The sequence below is a fragment of the Zerene cesonia genome, chromosome 3 (assembly GCF_012273895.1).
Source record: "Zerene cesonia ecotype Mississippi chromosome 3, Zerene_cesonia_1.1, whole genome shotgun sequence".
NCBI classification, from domain to species: domain Eukaryota; kingdom Metazoa; phylum Arthropoda; class Insecta; order Lepidoptera; family Pieridae; genus Zerene; species Zerene cesonia.
Window position 1 is genome coordinate 7099398 of NC_052104.1, and position 18993 is coordinate 7118390.

Consider the following 18993-nt stretch of genomic DNA (forward strand, 5'->3'; position numbering starts at 1 on the left):
CACAAATATAACCAGTTATAAAATCTGCCTGCTATAAAACTAGTACAATAAAATGCATTATATTGTACTGATGGCAAAGAAATAAAAAGATTTAATGAGTTAGTGATTGGCACTATAAATTTTTTATCACGTTTTTATTATAAATTTTATTACACTAATGTACTGATAGTAGGACTATGTATTTGAAAGCATTTTAAAAATTTTGTTAGTTTTGTTAAAATATCGAAATCTGTGATTTTTTAATGTGAACGAGGTAAGTAACTGTATTTTATTTTTAAACATTTTATTTTATTTACCTACTTCGATACGTTTAAATCTCTTACACCGATATACTTACTTTATCCTGGTGTAAAATATATAAGTTTCGTTATAAGTTAACTCTAGATCCTAAAGATAAATGTAGAACTAAATAAAACAAGTTCTTTAGATGGAATGCAATACTATTTCCTGACACCTGTTCATATCGGAAGTATGAACGTCAATTTTTATTTTATTAATGGTAACATTATACATTGGTTGATTGAGGACAGTGTTAAGGCTATATAAAGACTTAAAGGTGAGTTAGGCGGTACAAATTGCAATTAAAAAGAGCGGATATATTATAACTTATTGTTTAAGTTCCGGCTGCAGTTTGATTCATAAATAGGTTTGTGCCTTTATGTGGATTTTAGTATTTCCAATTAGTATCAAATACATACATTATAATATAAATAGAGAGAGAGAGAGATTATAACACGAGGGAGATATATATAAGACACAGACTGTAAATAAATGAAGCAAAAAAAAAGAAAAAATCTGTCGCGTGCAGTATGACTATATTATTAACATTAAACATATCACGATTGATATTATTATATAATGTTTATATAGTACAACATTAAGCATGCCCTTAATCGCATATGCGACACGAGATAGCCATGCACGTTCATGTAATTAGTAATTACAATTTAATGATAACGCATCAATTTTGTATCACTACAACGTTCAATAGCAAAAAAGTATGCTAGAGACACTACGGTTAAATTTGCATACAAATATATTTCTTTTTTTTGTCACGTCTAAAAGCAATTTTCATATAATATTTCATCATCATATCGTCTTTACTGAGTGACCTTTTGCCTTTCCTGTAGGACAAGTTTAGTGTGTCGTAATTAACACTAAAGGGTTGCTTCTGCGATAAATTTGTGTTTTAAGTTATAACATAAATAAGTTTAAATAAAAATTTTGAGTTAACAGGTCTGGGAATACACGACACTCAAGTTAGATGCTGCTAAGTAAAAGGGAGCATTTTATCGGGATAAAAAACATCCTATCACCCAAGTCAGCTCATACCCTGTCTGTATACCAAATTTCATCTAAATTCGTTCAATAGTTTCAGCGTGATTGACAGACAAACATACAAACAAACAAATTTTCACATAAACAACAAATAACAACCTTAGAAAACATTTGGTCACTAGGCGGTATTCGAACCCGCGTCTTTATGCCATCTCGCCAGTTTACCCGTTTCTAGTCTTTAAACAATTTCTGATTAATAAAGCATTTCAATGCTTTAGAGCTAAAAATTAAAACATAACAAACTTAATGAATTATCTCATGTTGTCCCTGATTAGATTAATATAATTTTGGGAATTAATAAATTTTATACAAACAATTTTTTTGCGTGTTTCAGCGTACATGATTGTCATAACGTTTTTTTGCATTAACGATATCGGTTATATAAGCTAACATTCTATGGGGGGCACTTATCGGTGACCTTTATGTTTTTAAAACATTATAACATAAAAACATTTCGCGACTGATACGCGTAACGATAGCGAATTATGTGTTTACATACAAAGCTCTAGGTTAGAACTTTTAGAACGACGGGTTACATGAAAACGAATACTGTAACCTAAAATAAATAAAATAGATATATTTATAATTTAACAAAGGTTTTAGGGAGGAGGTAGTTGGATCCCGTAATCCAGAACTTAGTCTATGTTTGCTATATTCATAATTTTTTATACCTGAATTACATATTCTTTCTTTAAATCAAAATCTCACTATTTTTAATGATATAAAAACTTACCCCGGCTGTGTCCTGGTTGTCCTGGGTAAAATATTCTTTAAAGTAGTAGTAGTAGTAGTATGTAGCTTTAGCTGGTAGAAAAATAGAGAAGTTTTAGAATTAAATCGTAACTTGGTACGACCATGACCACAAACAAAAAAAAACTTTCCTCTATTTACATATTTATACACGCTACATATTGTGAAGTGATATTAAATAGCAATAATAGTACCTGCAGATAACTACTTACGTTAATAAGATGTGATGGAACTTCATTAACATATCCCATATGATAAAAGAAAAAACAATATCCATTATTCGCTTATTATGTGAATATTTCTGAATTGCTTTATTGATTTCGATATTGTATACGTCGAGAAAACAGCAAAATTATTTTACGTAATAAAACATGAATTCCAAACACCCACCAGCTTGTATTTACAAAATAGCATGAATCGAGCACAGAGTCGTAACTCGTATAGCTAGGGGTAGAGGTTATGATGGTAAATGTCGATAGTTTGTTGTGGCCCGACGCACTGATAAGTGAATGGCGGTATTTAACGAGATTATCCCTGGGCACTTTTCCAGTCGTCATTAAGAGAGCGAACTGCTCTACATGGCGCTCTGTTATTGTATATCTGTTATTTAATTTTTTATTTTTTATATAAACTTTTTTGAAGTTCAATCTAATAAATCATCCTGTGATATAAGATCTCTTTATAAAAATGGAATTTCTTTCGCGCAAAGTAAAGTCAAACGGACAATTTGACACAAATCAATTGAATGGCGCGCCTGGGGTTTTTGGAAAGAAGCGGTGAGCAATTGTTTACTATTTAATCAGTTAGTCCTTAAAAGTTAAAAGTTTTAAGCGGCTCTCAGTTTAAACTGCAAAGTGTACATTTTCAGTCGAGATACTGTAACCTCTTGAGACATTAATTCACACCATCTGAGTACTTAGTATTATGTAGGTGTAATTCATAAGCATTTTAAAAATTAAATAAATAAATAGTCAAAATCGATATATAATTTTTAATCCATGTTAAAAACAAACTTTAAGTGGATTTTCAAATGTATAAATTTAAACATGTATTTCAAGTATATAATTAGATATTAAATTAGGATTAAATTTATATTGCCTTATAAAAATGCTCAAAATAATTGGTATTGGCGACGTCAGCTACGCTCACTAAAATTAAATTAATCTAAAAATGTGTATTTCTGAAGTAACAAGTTACAAATACAGAAGTCGCTATACTCTTTGAAAAAATATAGTATAATTATAGATAATAATATATTAGCTAAATAAATAGGAATAAAAATCGAATTAAAACCAAGGCTCTTTTTGGGTTGAAACTGGACTTAATAAAAGCAGTCTACTTGAGGTAAAATATTTAGACATAGATTGTCTTTAAAAAAACACGGAATTTTAGATACAAATTTTACCATATTCAGTTTATACTCATATCGATAATGTGTCATATTTCATGTCGGTGCAATATAATTTAGTTGATGATAGTATTAATTATAAAGTTTTTTTTAAGGTTTAACGCGATTATTAAACGGAGTTTCATTCAAGAACGGAACTATTTGGTAATTTATAATGCAATAATTTTTTATTAAAATACGAGTAGTGCTTAGTTAACTACGTTCTTATAACCTTTTTGTATGGATATGTATTTTTTTAGATTGCGTACGTTCAATGTTGTGTATATTTTAAATAAATAAATATATTATCGTCAGGGCCATGGTTATGTGTGGTTGTGATGGTTTTCTTCCTATCATTCTATTATAGCGTGTAAAGGTCATAAATCTTATCATTTTGCATGGGACTTCACAAGTAGGCATCTGTGTTAAATAAGCATATACGCAAATAGATAAAGTCTATTATTATCGATTTTTTAAAGTAATAATTCTTCGAACAAATTTAAACTATACGATATGTATTTTATTTACAATTGCGAATGTAAAATTATGTAGTCAAAACCTTATCAGGCTACATGAATGGAAAAACTTATCAATTAAAGAGAAAAATAGCTTTATTGTTAGGTATATTTCTTTTTGTAATTAACAGTCATGTTACATCCTTGTGCTGATAATGTTATTCTTGCAAACTTGAATTTGGGTTCTCTTTACAGTTTTAAATGAAGTGCCCTTGCAAACAAGAGGGAGAGTGTGTATTCTCGGTTTTTGCAACTAGGTAGGAATCAATTCGATAAGTTTTATAGTACATGCACTTTTTCAAAATATCTTGCGCCCTTGTATGTTTGTAATTTAATTACATTTTTATTTGGTAAATAAAATGTCTATAATACATATGTGTACAGTAGAATTGCATAGAATAAAAAATAGATACAGTTATTTTAGTTATTTAATAATTGTTTATTTATCAAATAGGTCAATGCACTAGAAACAAAAAACCACGAAACGATATGCAAATAGATAGCGAGTTGAATGACCGTACGCCATCTATTATCAATCGGCAGAAACCGCATCGCGCGGTTCGTATCTACGCTCGCGCTGAAAAATTTTCCTATTTTCCCAGGAGCGAAACCACGATGAGTCCAGCGCCCCCCGCGCCGCGCGACAAAACTGTCGCACCATTCATATCTAGCAAGCAGTCGCTCGCTGTTAGTGGAGGGAAGAATACGTACGAAATGGATCGTGATCGCCTTGGAGTATGGGGATGTGGAGACTCGCAGTCCAACAGCCGCCTGTCGGGCCTCGACCGGCTTAAGCACCCTGGACTCAACAAGGTACGTCAGTGGACACTTTCCAGTGCATGTATGCGCGAACGTTACAATCTGGTTAGGTCATGGTTGCATTTTACGATACAATAGTAGGGAAGTGTTACATATTATGTATGATGACTTATTGTATTATGTATATGAGTAGGGTGCATTATTGTAATAACTCTACGTTAGACGTAGTAGTATGGTAATAGATTTCCACGCTTTCCGCGCTCACGATTAATGCAAATGTTTGTTTTTCTGAAGTTTGAACCTCGCGATGTCAAAGTTCACATGTTTGACTTAGTTAACAAGTTAAAATTTCTCAAATAAGTAGGCAGGGATATATTTGTTTAAAGTATATAAAATAATTCTTGCGCCCTTTATTAAAATGATGAAATATTATGTAAACACAAAACTTAAATGTAGAGAACATTTAAGTGCTAAATTTACAGGTGCCACATAAATCTTTTAAATATTCTTCTTATTAATTTTAATAAGACACTAAATATGGACGTAAATACTAATACGCTGATATTGTAGCATTTATAATAAATGTCCTTTTGCTAAATCATATGAAGCATACCCATAACTGTATGCGAACTGACATAACTTCCCCACGTTGAGACTCCAGTTCTCTATATAATCGATAAGTCTAGTCGACTCTATACCTTACGCACCCTATATAAAATGTATGAACCAGCTTACCCCTTCATTTTAAACAAAAGCAAGGGAATCTTAAACTTATAATAACTTATTTGAATATCGACGTAGGGCAATGTTCAATTTTAGAGCATTGCCGTATATTGCATTTAGTTTACAAAAGGTGGTTGTAGTTAATTTACTAAAGTTTAAAATGGTGATTTCGAATAGGTCCCTCAATTGAAATAAATTTTTCACAAACTTCTTCCCAGGTAAGAAGTATACCCACTTTCAAATAATGTGAACCATCTACGGTCTAGTATCTATCAGTTTATCAAGGTTTATTCCCTAATACAGTTTCATTTTTTCCCACGTTCATGTTTAGTATATAAAATACTTTAACATTATTAACGAAGATGTGACTAAATCAAATGTTAACACATAATAGGGAAACAAATATTGTTTGTTACTGAGAGAAGAGGATATTATTTGCTATACACAGTGTAACGTAAGTTTGACGTAAGTTACGCGATTTGTAACAATATCTATTATGTTACAAATCGATTTGTTCTACATTCTAACGGCTATTTATTTCTGATATGCTCAATTAGGTAAATTCAGTGTAACTGTATACTTTGAAAATTGTAATTAGTCTGTGTTTCCCTTTACTTCCTTACGTGAAAATTGGGTAAAGTTCAACCAAACGCGCAATTTGGCAACTTCATTCAAAAATTCTAATAAACCCATCTATTCCCGTTTCAATAGCTTGGTATAAAATTAACTTGTAGGACAATAACAAACTTCAAGTACTGACTGAAAATGACTGACACGAACACTATTTAAGAAATAGATAATTCTTAAACCCATGATTAATGTTTATCCTTTTTGTGCTATTTTGTGTATTTTTTTATTCCACTTTCTTATTTACAGTAATGAATCATCGTTTGTTGAGGCTTATGGATAATCTAAAACATTAAGTTCTTTTCCTTCCTCTATATATTTCGTTTGGGTTTAATTATTAGTTTACTTTACAGGGATACATATCTACAGGATACATAATATTATGTATTGCTTTGAAGCTACTGTAAGAATTAGATTTGCAAAATTTTGCCGTAACATACCGTATTCTTTCTTACACATAGCATTGCTAAAAACCGTCGTTATAATTAAAATCACTGCAATCCCCACAAAGCAATACCATAATAATTTTTAATTCAAATTAGTACTTCCTAAAATTAGTGCGTACAAGCAGAAAACATTAACTAAACTTATAATTGAATTGATTTATATTACGTTGCATTTTTATTTTGATTTACCGTGTCGTTTCGCATTATGCTTACCTCGTAGCTGCCATGACTTTAAGTCGTATTTATTTATTTATTTTTTGGATCATTTTGAGTCATAATATTATGGAAATCTGATTACATTTATTTTATAACATCAAATTAGAGATTGATCGGGAACGTTAAAGTAATAAAATTGTTTCTTGCTTGACTTGAGTATATTTAACTTTACAAAGAAATCTAACATTAATGCCATGGAATGTTAATTTCGTAATATTTAGGTATAGTGGTTGATATTCTATATAAGCTGCCTAGCTGTCTACTCAATTAGCCACTTAACACGTGATAATGTTATCTGTGCACAAGTATTTGCAATGGGCTTCAGATATTTAATTATATAATTAAATGGAGGCGATATAAAAGAAAGAAATTAAAAATTAATTTCAACATTTTAGAACCATGACGCATGCAAAAGCACCCGTAATTAATGAATACGTATATATTTCTGGCTATATTGAAGGACATTTTCTTTTCAATAAGAAAACTTCTTAAACGCTGATTTCAATAAACTGTTCCAATGCCAATGAAACTTGACTAATTTTGATGAAACATTCCTTTGTTGAATTGAACAAAGACAATAGAGCGGATACAATCTCATCGTTGAAATCGAAACAAACAGAATATTTCAGTAACAAATAAAAAGCTACTGTAAAAGAAAAGCGGGAATACAAAAGAAATAGTTTCCTTTGAAATAAACTTATCAACGTTCTTCACACAAAAGGAAATCCTTACTTAATCTTTCCCTATTCAAAGAATCTGACAATGTGACATATCTAACGGCCATTTTACGCCTAGGACAAAAAATCGAAATTGGGGTTAGTTTTTAAATAACAGCATTAGACACGAACAGTACATTTTAGAAATATCCAATAACCATATTTTTTTGTAATTTTGACAACAAATTAATGTTTTAGTAATTAATAAATCATCAGCCTGTAAGCTCCGCTAGAGATAAACGGCGATTAGGTATAATTAATTACACAATAGAATCATAAATTCGCTGGAATATTAAATCCTTGGCGGATATTGTAAGCTTTGTTGTGTTTACGTTAATACATTAGATATGGAATGGAATAGGCTAATCGCACGATATCGTCCGATAAAGCTTTCGTGTGTGCAATATGTGTGAATTATCACCAACGATCGCGGTTACTATGGTTACCATATAAACGTGAAGTATTTTAATATAACATGGTGTTAACATAACATTACTGTGTGTTACGTGAAGCCATTGTTGGTGGCTGCTCGACGTATAAATGGATTAAACTATTTTTGTGATAATTATTTTCGTGGTCCTTTGCTGATTGGAGGTTTATTGGTGAAATTTATAATTTTAATCATACTGAATTAAACCGATCGTAAGAGAGATAAGGCTGTAATTTATACTAAAAATCCGGGCATAATCTAATCAGTGTATTTTTAATATTATTATATATTAATTGCAAAGACAATCCTAATCAACAGGTTTTGTAGCAGGATAGGTTAATGCAGTTTATATTCAATTATCGGTTTAGTTAAATAAATAATATTTTTGTATGGTTGGTTGATGCGTATTTTCCAATATGCTCGAATTTAAATAACGGAAATAAGTTCACTATTCATTTTCTATCCAAGGTTCGCTTAATATTATGGAATAGGTATTTGCATTCATATGTCTAACTTCCTTATTGCAACTTATGATCACGTACCTATTTAGCATTTGCACAATAAAAATCATTTATTAAATTTTTATACAAGGTTTTTGTTATGATGTAAATACCTAATAATACAATATACGTATAATTATTATTTATATGTGTACACAAGTAACTAGATAAATAAACGATTTATTTTTAATTATATTTGAAATGAAAGATGGGTTCTTAAATAATTTTCTTGAAATTGGTAGGAAAAGCAGCTAAGTATTATTTTTTCGTTTAATTTCGTTTTAAAGAGAAAATTAAATGATGAATCCGTCTGATCTCGCCATTAATTAATAACTCAACGAAAATTTTACTGAGAAATTGGAGTTCAAAATGGGACGTATTTTCTTACCGCATTTTAAAAATTAACGTATATACAAAACAATTTATATTTCGAATTGCTGTCAATATTAATCTGACATGAGATATATTTATAACGCAATGGTTATGAATATTTCTACAAGGACTTCTTATTTATTTGACTGCTTATTATATTAATCAATATTGTGTATTAGAATCGACAGATATACCTTAAGCGTTGACCTATAAACTCTCTATATTGTACATTCCCCTCAAGTAGTTTTCAGATTCTCAAGAATAGTCGTAAATGGAAAGCACGTTTTCTCTAGTGACTAGAAAATATTGCATTAAAGCGTATGTTGCCCGGAGTCAATATAAACTTTAAAGTAATATTTTCTCTCATATCTAAAATGCAGGGCGGAATATTGTGAAATTCAAAATTAAATTTCGCTTCAATCGTGTACCATAGAGTGGAAAATATTATATAGTGTACCTTTGGGAGTTAGTGTGCAGTGAAGTGCAGTATTTATAATGGTACACGACTGGTGGCAACTGACACCTCGGAGAGATGTGTACTCCGTGCCCGATTGCTTAGCGGCACATGACTCACGGGTAATTTTTGTTTGGCGTTATGTTATAATGTGTTAAAATTATTATCCTTCCAATAGTTTTTTGTTATACATACATACATAACATAGAATAAGTGTATGCAATTTAAGATTTGAATGTTTTGTTTGTTGTTATTTAGAAATGTGTCAATTCACATGTACGATTGCTTTATGTGCCCAGCTAAAATTGGAATCTAACCGTATGATTTATGCATTGGGATTCATTATAATACATACCTACTATTGCGTCATAACAGAGCCGTGCCTCCAACCAATGCATATTAAGCATTATTTGAATACGTGACATTACATACCTATATTATAAAACGATGTAAGCTATCTTAGCGATATTAATTGCGTTTGTTTTTTAACTTTCCCAAAAATTCTTTCTTCCCCTTTAAAAAATGACTGAGCGAATTTCACAATTTTCCCTTATTCCACAATACATATAGTGCGTATAGATATGTTATGTATTAGTTGAATTTTCTGTTTACTTAGTGTTGATAAATAGAAGTTATCAATACTACAGTGATAACTTTTGCGACCAGACGGAAATTTTTCACTTCATTGATATGTTGAAAATGATAATTACTCTATACCTATTTATTCACATTATTTATTATGAAAGTACCAATAAAACATTTATTTATTTGTCATGTTCTAGTAAAAAATCGAGTATTTATTTGCACCTGAATCATGGCACGGGGGTCTCTAACTCCATAAATCAGAATAATACATAGGGAAAATTTATTCATGGATTTCCAACTTGTGTGGTGGGGTGTGCTAAGTACGTCGAGGTTGGCATAACCCAGTTATTGCTAAATAAAGAATGACCACCTACACACAATTTTGTTTAATTTAAATGTTAACAAAACATTGATGTTTTGTGACTGTGAGCATGTCAATTGTCACTCTTCAAATCAATCAATTCCTCAAAAAAACCAGTATTTCCCGTAGCTAATACAGTAACAAACGTATTATTCTTAGACTATCGTATATATGATTACCAGTAGAACAATGTATGACGTATTACAACAGCTGTACGCCGATACTAGATTTATCTGGAACGTAATCTTGATTAATTTCGATCTTATCAGCATCTCTATTCCCTAGGGCCTAGACAGATATCAAACAAAATTATATTCTTATTTTTTATGATCTTCTTATACATACTTTGTCCGTTTGTTAATTTTTAATCCACCTTGATAGATTGTGTACTTATATGATTTTGAATGTTAATGATATTCCCATACAGATTTTTTTTATGAAAGTAAAAATTTTAAAGTTAGTTTATATGAAGAATTGTATTCTGTTTTAAAATATTATCAAAATGGCATTGAAACAGGAAGCTGGAATATTAATATACAAGTACGTAAATCCTATTAATAGCTTTCATTTCGCAAACATTTAAAGGACCATTAGTCAACGTTATCGCAATGAATTTATTTGAGAACTTCGGGCTCCGGCTATGTAAATAACGGAATATCACCCTGCTATCAAAGTAAATCCCTACATTTAAACTCTTGAGACAATTTGCTTTGTGCAAATCCTTCTTGGGTTATAACTCGAGACAGGCAGCGTTAATCCGTTTTAACAATGACATTATGTATTTATTTTTCAATGCTCTTTTACAACACAAAAGAGACGATGAAAGGGTTTAATTAATTCTTCAGTGTTCGTATTAAATTGTTAGTACTTGTATTTATATTTCAATTTTTTAATTATGTTAATGTTTTATTGTCATATTATGTAAATATTATATGTTTGATTTTGATCTAAGCATCCTAAGAAAGTGGTACCTAATAGAGGAAAGAATGAGGTATATTTATAATTATGTTGTCGACAAACACATAAATTAATTTGTATGCAAAATGCAGGTAATACTCTGTGGCAATTAAGATGTCAATTAAACATTGTAAATAGATAACATTGGAAATAAATATTTAAATAGATGAAACTTATCTACGATATCTATAATACCGATATATTACATGTTTTACCCCACGCGTCATTCAAAATCATTTGGATTATTATTGGAATTATGTTTCAATCAATGTAGGTCCATATCGCCCTCAAGCAAGGTGACTCGAACCATTAGAGAGTAGCATGCGTGTCATATATGACCTTAGATACGATATTGTGTTTAAATAAACATTGATTAAATATCTTCAATGTCAGCTAGGTATCCTAGTGCTCGAAGCGAAATGTAGACCACGGTATATATTGGTGTTGGGACACAGAGCCGCTTTCAATTTAGGTCAAATCGATCGCCGTCTCGCCTAATTCAGTATTCACTATTCAGCCTTTCAGTTTAATGTATATTGAATGATTAATACTACTTAGAATTCTTGAATAGTTGAAAGGTTTTTTGAATGAAAGGTACAGTAGGAAGATAAATTATTTTCCCGTATTTTGTATAAATTTTGTTTAGGTTATAAAGTTAAAATGACAGTAAGGTTAGTTGATGTATTGTATTATTATTTCTACAGCTACAAACACATAAAGCACGGTTCAGTTAACACAACTATAACATTTAAATTTAATATAAGAAAATTTAACTTCGCAATTAAACCTCATGGATATTGATGGCAACTTTTAAAAATGGGTGTAAAGAGAGGTATCATACTGTTTAGGTTTTTAACGGTTAATACAAGTAGGTATCGAAGTTCGCGATCGGTCACCTTGCTGACGTCACGCAACAGCTGACTCCGTCGTTTCCGGAAGCCTCGATCCACGTCAAGGACATGCGTGATCCGACGACGGATGGAAATGAATATCGCACGTAACTATGTCATAAGACATAACAATGTTAACGGTTCAAAGGTTATGATAATCGCGGCTGGTTTGTCATATTCTTGGATTTTTTTACTTTTAATTTTAGACTCGTACGCATTGACTGTCTCTTCATTGTCATTCGCGAGATGAGATATAGAAACATCGAACATACTGATAAAATTTTATGTAATTTTTCATATGAAATGGGACTGTACAAAATTGGTCTTTGTTCTATTGAGATATGCCAATCAATACAGTTATAAAAAGACAGATTCAGTGTACCTATGCTGTTTTCATTGTCGTGTAGAATTTTGTTTACAATTTGCGCAATGCACATTGCGTGGGTCTAAACGCTGAACACACTTTGTGTGAAAAGTGTTAATTTCTTTACTTGATAATCAATTGGAAATTAACACAGTACCAATAAAATGTGTACTTGTTACATTCATTTTAAGATCTAAGCGAGAATGTTAAAATTGTTAAGAAACAAAATGTTAACGTAAAAACTGAAAAATCGGCATTATTATTACATCGTAGTTTTTTTTCAAATGATTCATGAATCATGATATATGTAATGTTAATAGAAATGGAAATTCAATGAATAATACTGAAATCATTTACATTTCAATGTTATTTAATAGGTATTTTTGTCCAAAGGGTATGGCGTTCACAATAGAGGAACGTCAGGTGATGGGTATCCACGGCCTGCTGCCACCCAGGGTGAAGAGCCAGGAGGAGCAGGTGCACTTGTGCAAGCTCTCCATCGAGCGATATGAAGACCCTCTCAACAAGTACATCTACCTTATGGGATTACTGGTAATTTTTATTATTTTTTTGGTTATTTTCTTGTTTTTTTTTTAACTTTTTATCCCTTAATGTGTGTGTCCGTTGGCAGAATAAGTAATTCTTTCTTTCCTCTTAGTTATGCTTGTTAAAATAAATGTTTAAAGTATAAAACAAATTATTAAAATACTAGTACTAATAATACTTCTTAACTTGTTTAAAAGTTAAATAAGTAGAAGGTAGGAAGTTGAACTTTTTACCGAACGGCAATTTGCTCGACAGTAATATTTGCTCAAACTCGTTTTTGCTTAATGAGTAATTTGAATGTTTTTATTCCATTGAAATAAAAACTTTAATTACGATTTTATTCGGATATTTCCTCTTTACATGGAAAACATTTTATTAGATTGATATATGAAGCAAGGTTTACTGTCTTTCTCTAATCCTGTCCCATAAATGTAATGCTCATATTACCTTCCCCAATAGGTACTCCATCTCTATATATTTCGACTTCATTATACGCCTATAATTTAATTCATATAAAATGTTTCCCTACTGTTATTCTCTATATTGTCCTAAATTTACCCAAACCAAGTATTAACAACGAAATAACCACTGCAGGACCGCAACGAGCACCTATTCTACCGGTTCGTCGGCGAGAACGTGGCGGACATGATGCCAATCGTGTACACGCCGACGGTGGGGCTCGCGTGCCAGAAGTACGGGCTGGTGTACCGCCGCCCCAGGGGACTTTTCATCACGATCAACGACAAGGGACACGTGTACGAGATGCTCTCCAACTGGTGAGTTGGGACAGGGAGCTGGGACATTTTAAAATAGCGCATGATATCGTTGTTTGTGTAAATAGCTTCCGAATTTGATTATACAATTCCTCAGATCGATTTGAGGAAATGTAAAATTTTAAATGGAAAATCACATTATTGTTTTGTTTAACTGTCAATTGGTACCGAGATACTGTGGTACCTACCGGTTAAATCCAATTCATAAACACAAAATAAATTCTGCATTTTTATGCATTATGCATATTATGATTGTGTGTGTTTATTATTGAAGCTATCTTTTCCCGTGTAAGTTTTGTCTGTATATGGGATATTTTTAATGTTATATTTTAGAAATTGGACATCGTAAATGGTCCGAGACGCAATGCCGTAAACACTTGTTAGGATTTAGCCAAAACAGATTTCTAGGTTGATATTATATGTAAAAATAAATATATGTATTGATTATCTTCTTCTGTAGGCAAATTTTGGATGATTATCAATTACATTATATTTTAATGATAAAAGAAACAAAAATAAATCGTTCTCTCTAACAACGACTTATGGTTGCGTCAGCATTACTTGCGATATATCGTGGAGATTTCCTGATAATACGAACTAAACAATTATCCTCCAAAATTTAGTAGTTAGTAGAATTAATGAAAATTGCTATTACTTTACAAAAAAACAAGAAGAATAATTATTTGTAGCGAAAAACTTAACCGCATTCAAATTATGTGGTTCGACGTAGATGATTCATGTAGAAAAATGTTATGAGTTAACAAACACATTTATTAAAAATGATGAAAGAGATGAGATGAGAGAAAGAGAGTAAGTGTGATGAAAGAATGTGACTGATTTATGTTTTACCGAGGAAGAAATTTGTTTCTATATTCACGAGAGTCGATTGAATCAATTGTCTCGTTTAACATTTGTTTAAAACGAGTCATAAAATAACTGGTAAAGAATAATTTAAATAAGTAAAATAACGACACTCGGGCCTTAATTAGTACTTAGTGGAATTAGTAGTATTATTACGCAAAAGCCTATAGGTATGAATAATCAATAGCAATAATAATGCACTTGAGCAAACAACCAGTTCCAATTTCTCCCTCGAGTTTAGCAAACGTACAACCGTTGTACATTATTTTCCAATGACAGCCCATGACAAAATTTATCTCATCATTACCTCTTCCTCCTCTTCCTGATTTAATCGTATTTTTTACTTTTGTCATTAAAACGTTGTAAGTATTTGTTATTTTACGGAGAGTACTAAATAATATATAAGCTACCTAGATTTCTGACTCACTTGCTAGTTCGTGGTAAGGATTTTTTGGTACGTAATAGCACAAATAATATTCTAGAGAGATCTAATATATTTTTATGGGGTTTCCTTTTCCTCATTCGTCATCGCTTTACGACATTCGTGCAAGGCACCATGATATCAGCACAAATTTGTCTAACAATTTGACGTATATAGGAAGTTGGAAGGTATATATACATGTATATACTTAATCAAGTATAAGGATGATTTTTGTGAGTAAAATGACGTAATTTCAGTTAAAGAACGGATTGCAAATAAGCACATAATGTATTCATCATTTTTCTTATCTTATTGTGAAATATATTTAAATTATATGTTAGAGGTAATTCAGCTAGGTAATAATAAACTTGAAGGTTATGTGTAATACAATCGTTATGGTACAAAAACAATGTTTTAATTGTTTTGTTACAATTATGTTACTGGTACATCGATATGTATGCATTTGCAAATAATTAAGTATTGTTAAGAAATAAATCTATTGGTCCATTGAATTGTTTCATGCTTATCTCCAAAACAAGATATCCTATACAAAATTTAATGGGATATTCTTTGTATAAAATAGAAAAAGATATAGTGAATCAACATAGCTTAATTAACATCTATAAGATAAGTTTGATATGATTATATTTTATGATGAAAATTTGCTCTGTAATTTATCTTATTTATCTTTATAACTGTATTATATTCATTTTTGGTGAAAAGTATAATAAGAACGAAGTTATAGACAATTCTAACACAAATTTATTACTAATAACGTGAGAAGGCATTGAAAATGATTCGTGTAATCGTGTTTTATACATTTTTGTTTATGAAAAGCGTTAGATTATAATCTAATTCGCGAGATTGTAATCTGTATATGTGTGGTATCCATTAGCTCCTTTGCCAACATTACTTATATAAAAAAATAACAAAGTAATGTTTTTAACAATAAATAATGGTCCCAGGCCGGAGACGGACGTGCGCGCGATCGTGGTGACGGACGGCGAGCGCATCCTGGGGCTGGGCGACCTGGGCGCGTGCGGGATGGGCATCCCCGTGGGCAAGCTGGCGCTCTACACCGCGCTCGCCGGCATCAAGCCGCACCAGTGCTTGCCCATCACGCTTGGTAATATATAGCTTATGGATAATATATAGCTTTGAATATATTGCTATTCTTATTCAGATTTGGCTGAAATATGATTGTTATTGAATTAAAATAGATTAAATATTGATTTTAACATTAGAAAATGTCACGCATAAACGATTTATAGTTATAGCTGTTTGAGAATTAATTGAAGCCAAGTCATAACGCATAGATATAAATTAACCCATTGGTTACGTAGTAATCTTTTAGTAATCTGTGCCATTCGGTCCATACACTATTATTACTGTACTACGACAATATGGTATCAAACACTCGTACTTGTTGGGGCGCAGACGTGGGCACGAACAACGAGGCGATGCTGTCGGACCCGCTGTACATCGGGCTGCGGCGGCGGCGCGCGCGCGGCGCCGAGTACGACGAGCTCGTGGACGAGTTCATGCGCGCCGTCGTGCGCCGCTTCGGGCAGAACTGCCTCATACAGTTCGAGGACTTCGGCAACGCCAACGCCTTCCGCCTGCTCGAGAAGTACCGCGGCAAGTGAGTCGCGCCCTTTGTTCAATTGTATTTGATCTGTTTTTTTGTGATTTTGGGATGTTTCAATGTTGATGTTAGTTTTTTTTTTTTTAGGTATTTGATGTGTATTTTGATCAGCGTAGCATAGACAGAGATTCTAATGGGTTCAATGCTTTATATTTCTGTGTGTGTAGTCTTATTGGAACAAAAAAAAATCTTTAATAAATTTATTTTTTTGTTATTGTAAAAGAAAAAGTAAACCTTATACATAATAATTATTTACAAATATTTCGTAAAAAACTACTATATAATAGCAAAATAGCTATCTCTGCGATCTTATGCGACACCACCACCAGGATCTAATTTTAATAAGTTTCATCGAAAGGCTTGAAACGTCTATGGCGGCAATTGTTCAGTATGCACTACAGCATACAGCACTCGGTCCATGTGAAGGTGGAACCTATAGAGTACATAGCTCGCGTGGTCGCAGGTACTGCACGTTCAACGACGACATCCAGGGCACGGCGGCGGTGGCGGTGGCGGGGCTGCTGGCGAGCCTGCGCCTCACCCGCAAGCGCCTCTCCGACAACGTCTTCGTGTTCCAGGGCGCCGGCGAGGTCAGTACTACTGGATGATCTTATTTTAGTGTCGCAATACAGGAATGATAGACTTCCTCAGAGGCGCGTCATATGTAGGTGTTAAATATAAATGTTAATGAATAAATTGAAATTGATACAAATTTTGAAGGGTTGTTTCAAGGAAGCATTTTCGGTCCACTGCATTTTATGTTACATATAAATGACTTCTTTAGTATTACTAACTATTCAGCAGGTATTCATATCAGTTATTGACGTGATTTGGCGGTAACGATTTTTAATACGAATTTGACATATTTCTCATTATAATTAATATACAGAAAACATTAGTTTGTAGAAAACACTTAACGAAATTAATGTTGTAACAACTCAATATCAAATAGATTATAAATAGTATTTCATAAATTCCATGACTAGCGTTACATCTATTGGGTCGTCCTGTTCCAGGCGTCGCTGGGCATAGCGGAGCTGTGCGTGATGGCGATGCAGGCGGAGGGCACGAGCGAGGCGGCGGCGCGCGAGCGCGTGTGGCTCGTGGACTCCAAGGGGCTGGTGGTGCGCGAGCGGCCCGAGGGCGGCCTCAACCCGCACAAGGAGAGGTTCGCCAAGCCGCTGCCGCCCGTGCGCTCGCTGGCAGAGGTCGTGGACCTGGCCAAGCCCTCGGTGCTCATCGGTGAGTGCGGTGACGCTGTAGTGGGCCACAGACTGTGCCCTGGCCCAACCTTGCGTGTGGGTTGTGAATGTAAATCGTAAATCGTCGACTAGTGTTGATGATAATATAGTCCGTAGATGTATTTGTGTTTTAGGTGTTCTCGTGTTTTTTTGCAGCAATTTGGATAGAAACAAAATAGGCATTGAAAAAAAATTAAAACTGTTGAAAATGTTATTTCACGTTATTCATGACAACAACAAATACTGAGCTCTTTTATCTCGATTTGGCTGCATACAAAATGAGTACCTTTCTATCGGTGGTATAAATCGAGCCTTGCGCGACGCTTGCAGGCGCGGCGGCCATAGGCGGCGCGTTCACGCCGGCCATCCTGCGCGCGATGGCCGCCAACAACGAGCGGCCCGTCGTGTTCGCGCTGTCCAACCCCACCAGCAAGGCCGAGTGCACCGCCGAGGCCGCCTACTCCAACACCGACGTGAGTCTCGCGTTGTATGCGCACGCGCACACCAGCCGTGTCCGTGCGTGCGCACACGCAAACAGACATTTTGTGGCATGTTTTCATATAGTGCAAAAACTATGGTATGACAATATTTGTAATTAAGTTCATATACAATTGCATTCGCATCATTGCACCTCCAGTTTTTAGGCTAATTTTTATATCTATAAAATCTCTCTTTCAAATAGTTTATCACATTCTTTAATATTAATTCCATTAATTCTTAAATAAAGTGGGGATTTCTATCTGTACACATGATGGAAAAGGATGGCATACTGGCTTCGTAACCCTTTATGTAACGAAGCAGTGTGCCCAGAAGTTATCACTACCAAAAGTTGCGCATTGTCTATACTCCAATTCATGTGTGCCGTGGTTAGGACCGCGCGATCTTCGCGTCGGGCTCGCCGTTCCCCGCGTACCGCGCCAAGGACGGGCGCGAGCTGCGGCCGGGGCAGGGCAACAACTCGTACATCTTCCCCGGCCTCGCGCTCGGCGTGCTGTGCGCCGGCATCGTCGACATCACGGACGACTTCATGCTGCTCGCCGCCGAGGTGAGCCCTGCCACCGCCGCCACCCCCCGGGGTCTGCGCGGTGGTATCGCCGTATATAAACTCTGCAATTA

At 33.5% G+C, this 18993-nt stretch overlaps 1 protein-coding gene across 3 annotated transcripts in view; it reads left to right on the plus strand.

The window, feature by feature from the left end:
* The window catches only part of LOC119837293 (NADP-dependent malic enzyme-like), a 23032-nt gene that overhangs the window by 3429 nt on the left and 610 nt on the right, over positions 1-18993 (plus strand). Inside the window, exons 1-10 of one of the 3 annotated variants that reach the window (XM_038362813.1) lie at positions 2725-2864; positions 4593-4803; positions 12784-12942; positions 13531-13712; positions 15957-16117; positions 16429-16633; positions 17100-17226; positions 17653-17878; positions 18208-18350; positions 18749-18922. In XM_038362813.1, coding sequence (XP_038218741.1) covers positions 2776-2864; positions 4593-4803; positions 12784-12942; positions 13531-13712; positions 15957-16117; positions 16429-16633; positions 17100-17226; positions 17653-17878; positions 18208-18350; positions 18749-18922 — 1677 coding nt within the window. In that variant the 5' untranslated portion in view covers positions 2725-2775. Of the gene's footprint in view, positions 1-2724; positions 2865-4191; positions 4248-4592; positions 4804-12783; positions 12943-13530; positions 13713-15956; positions 16118-16428; positions 16634-17099; positions 17227-17652; positions 17879-18207; positions 18351-18748; positions 18923-18993 lie in introns of those variants that run through there. The other 2 variants (XM_038362821.1, XM_038362828.1) reach the window with 2 other exon arrangements.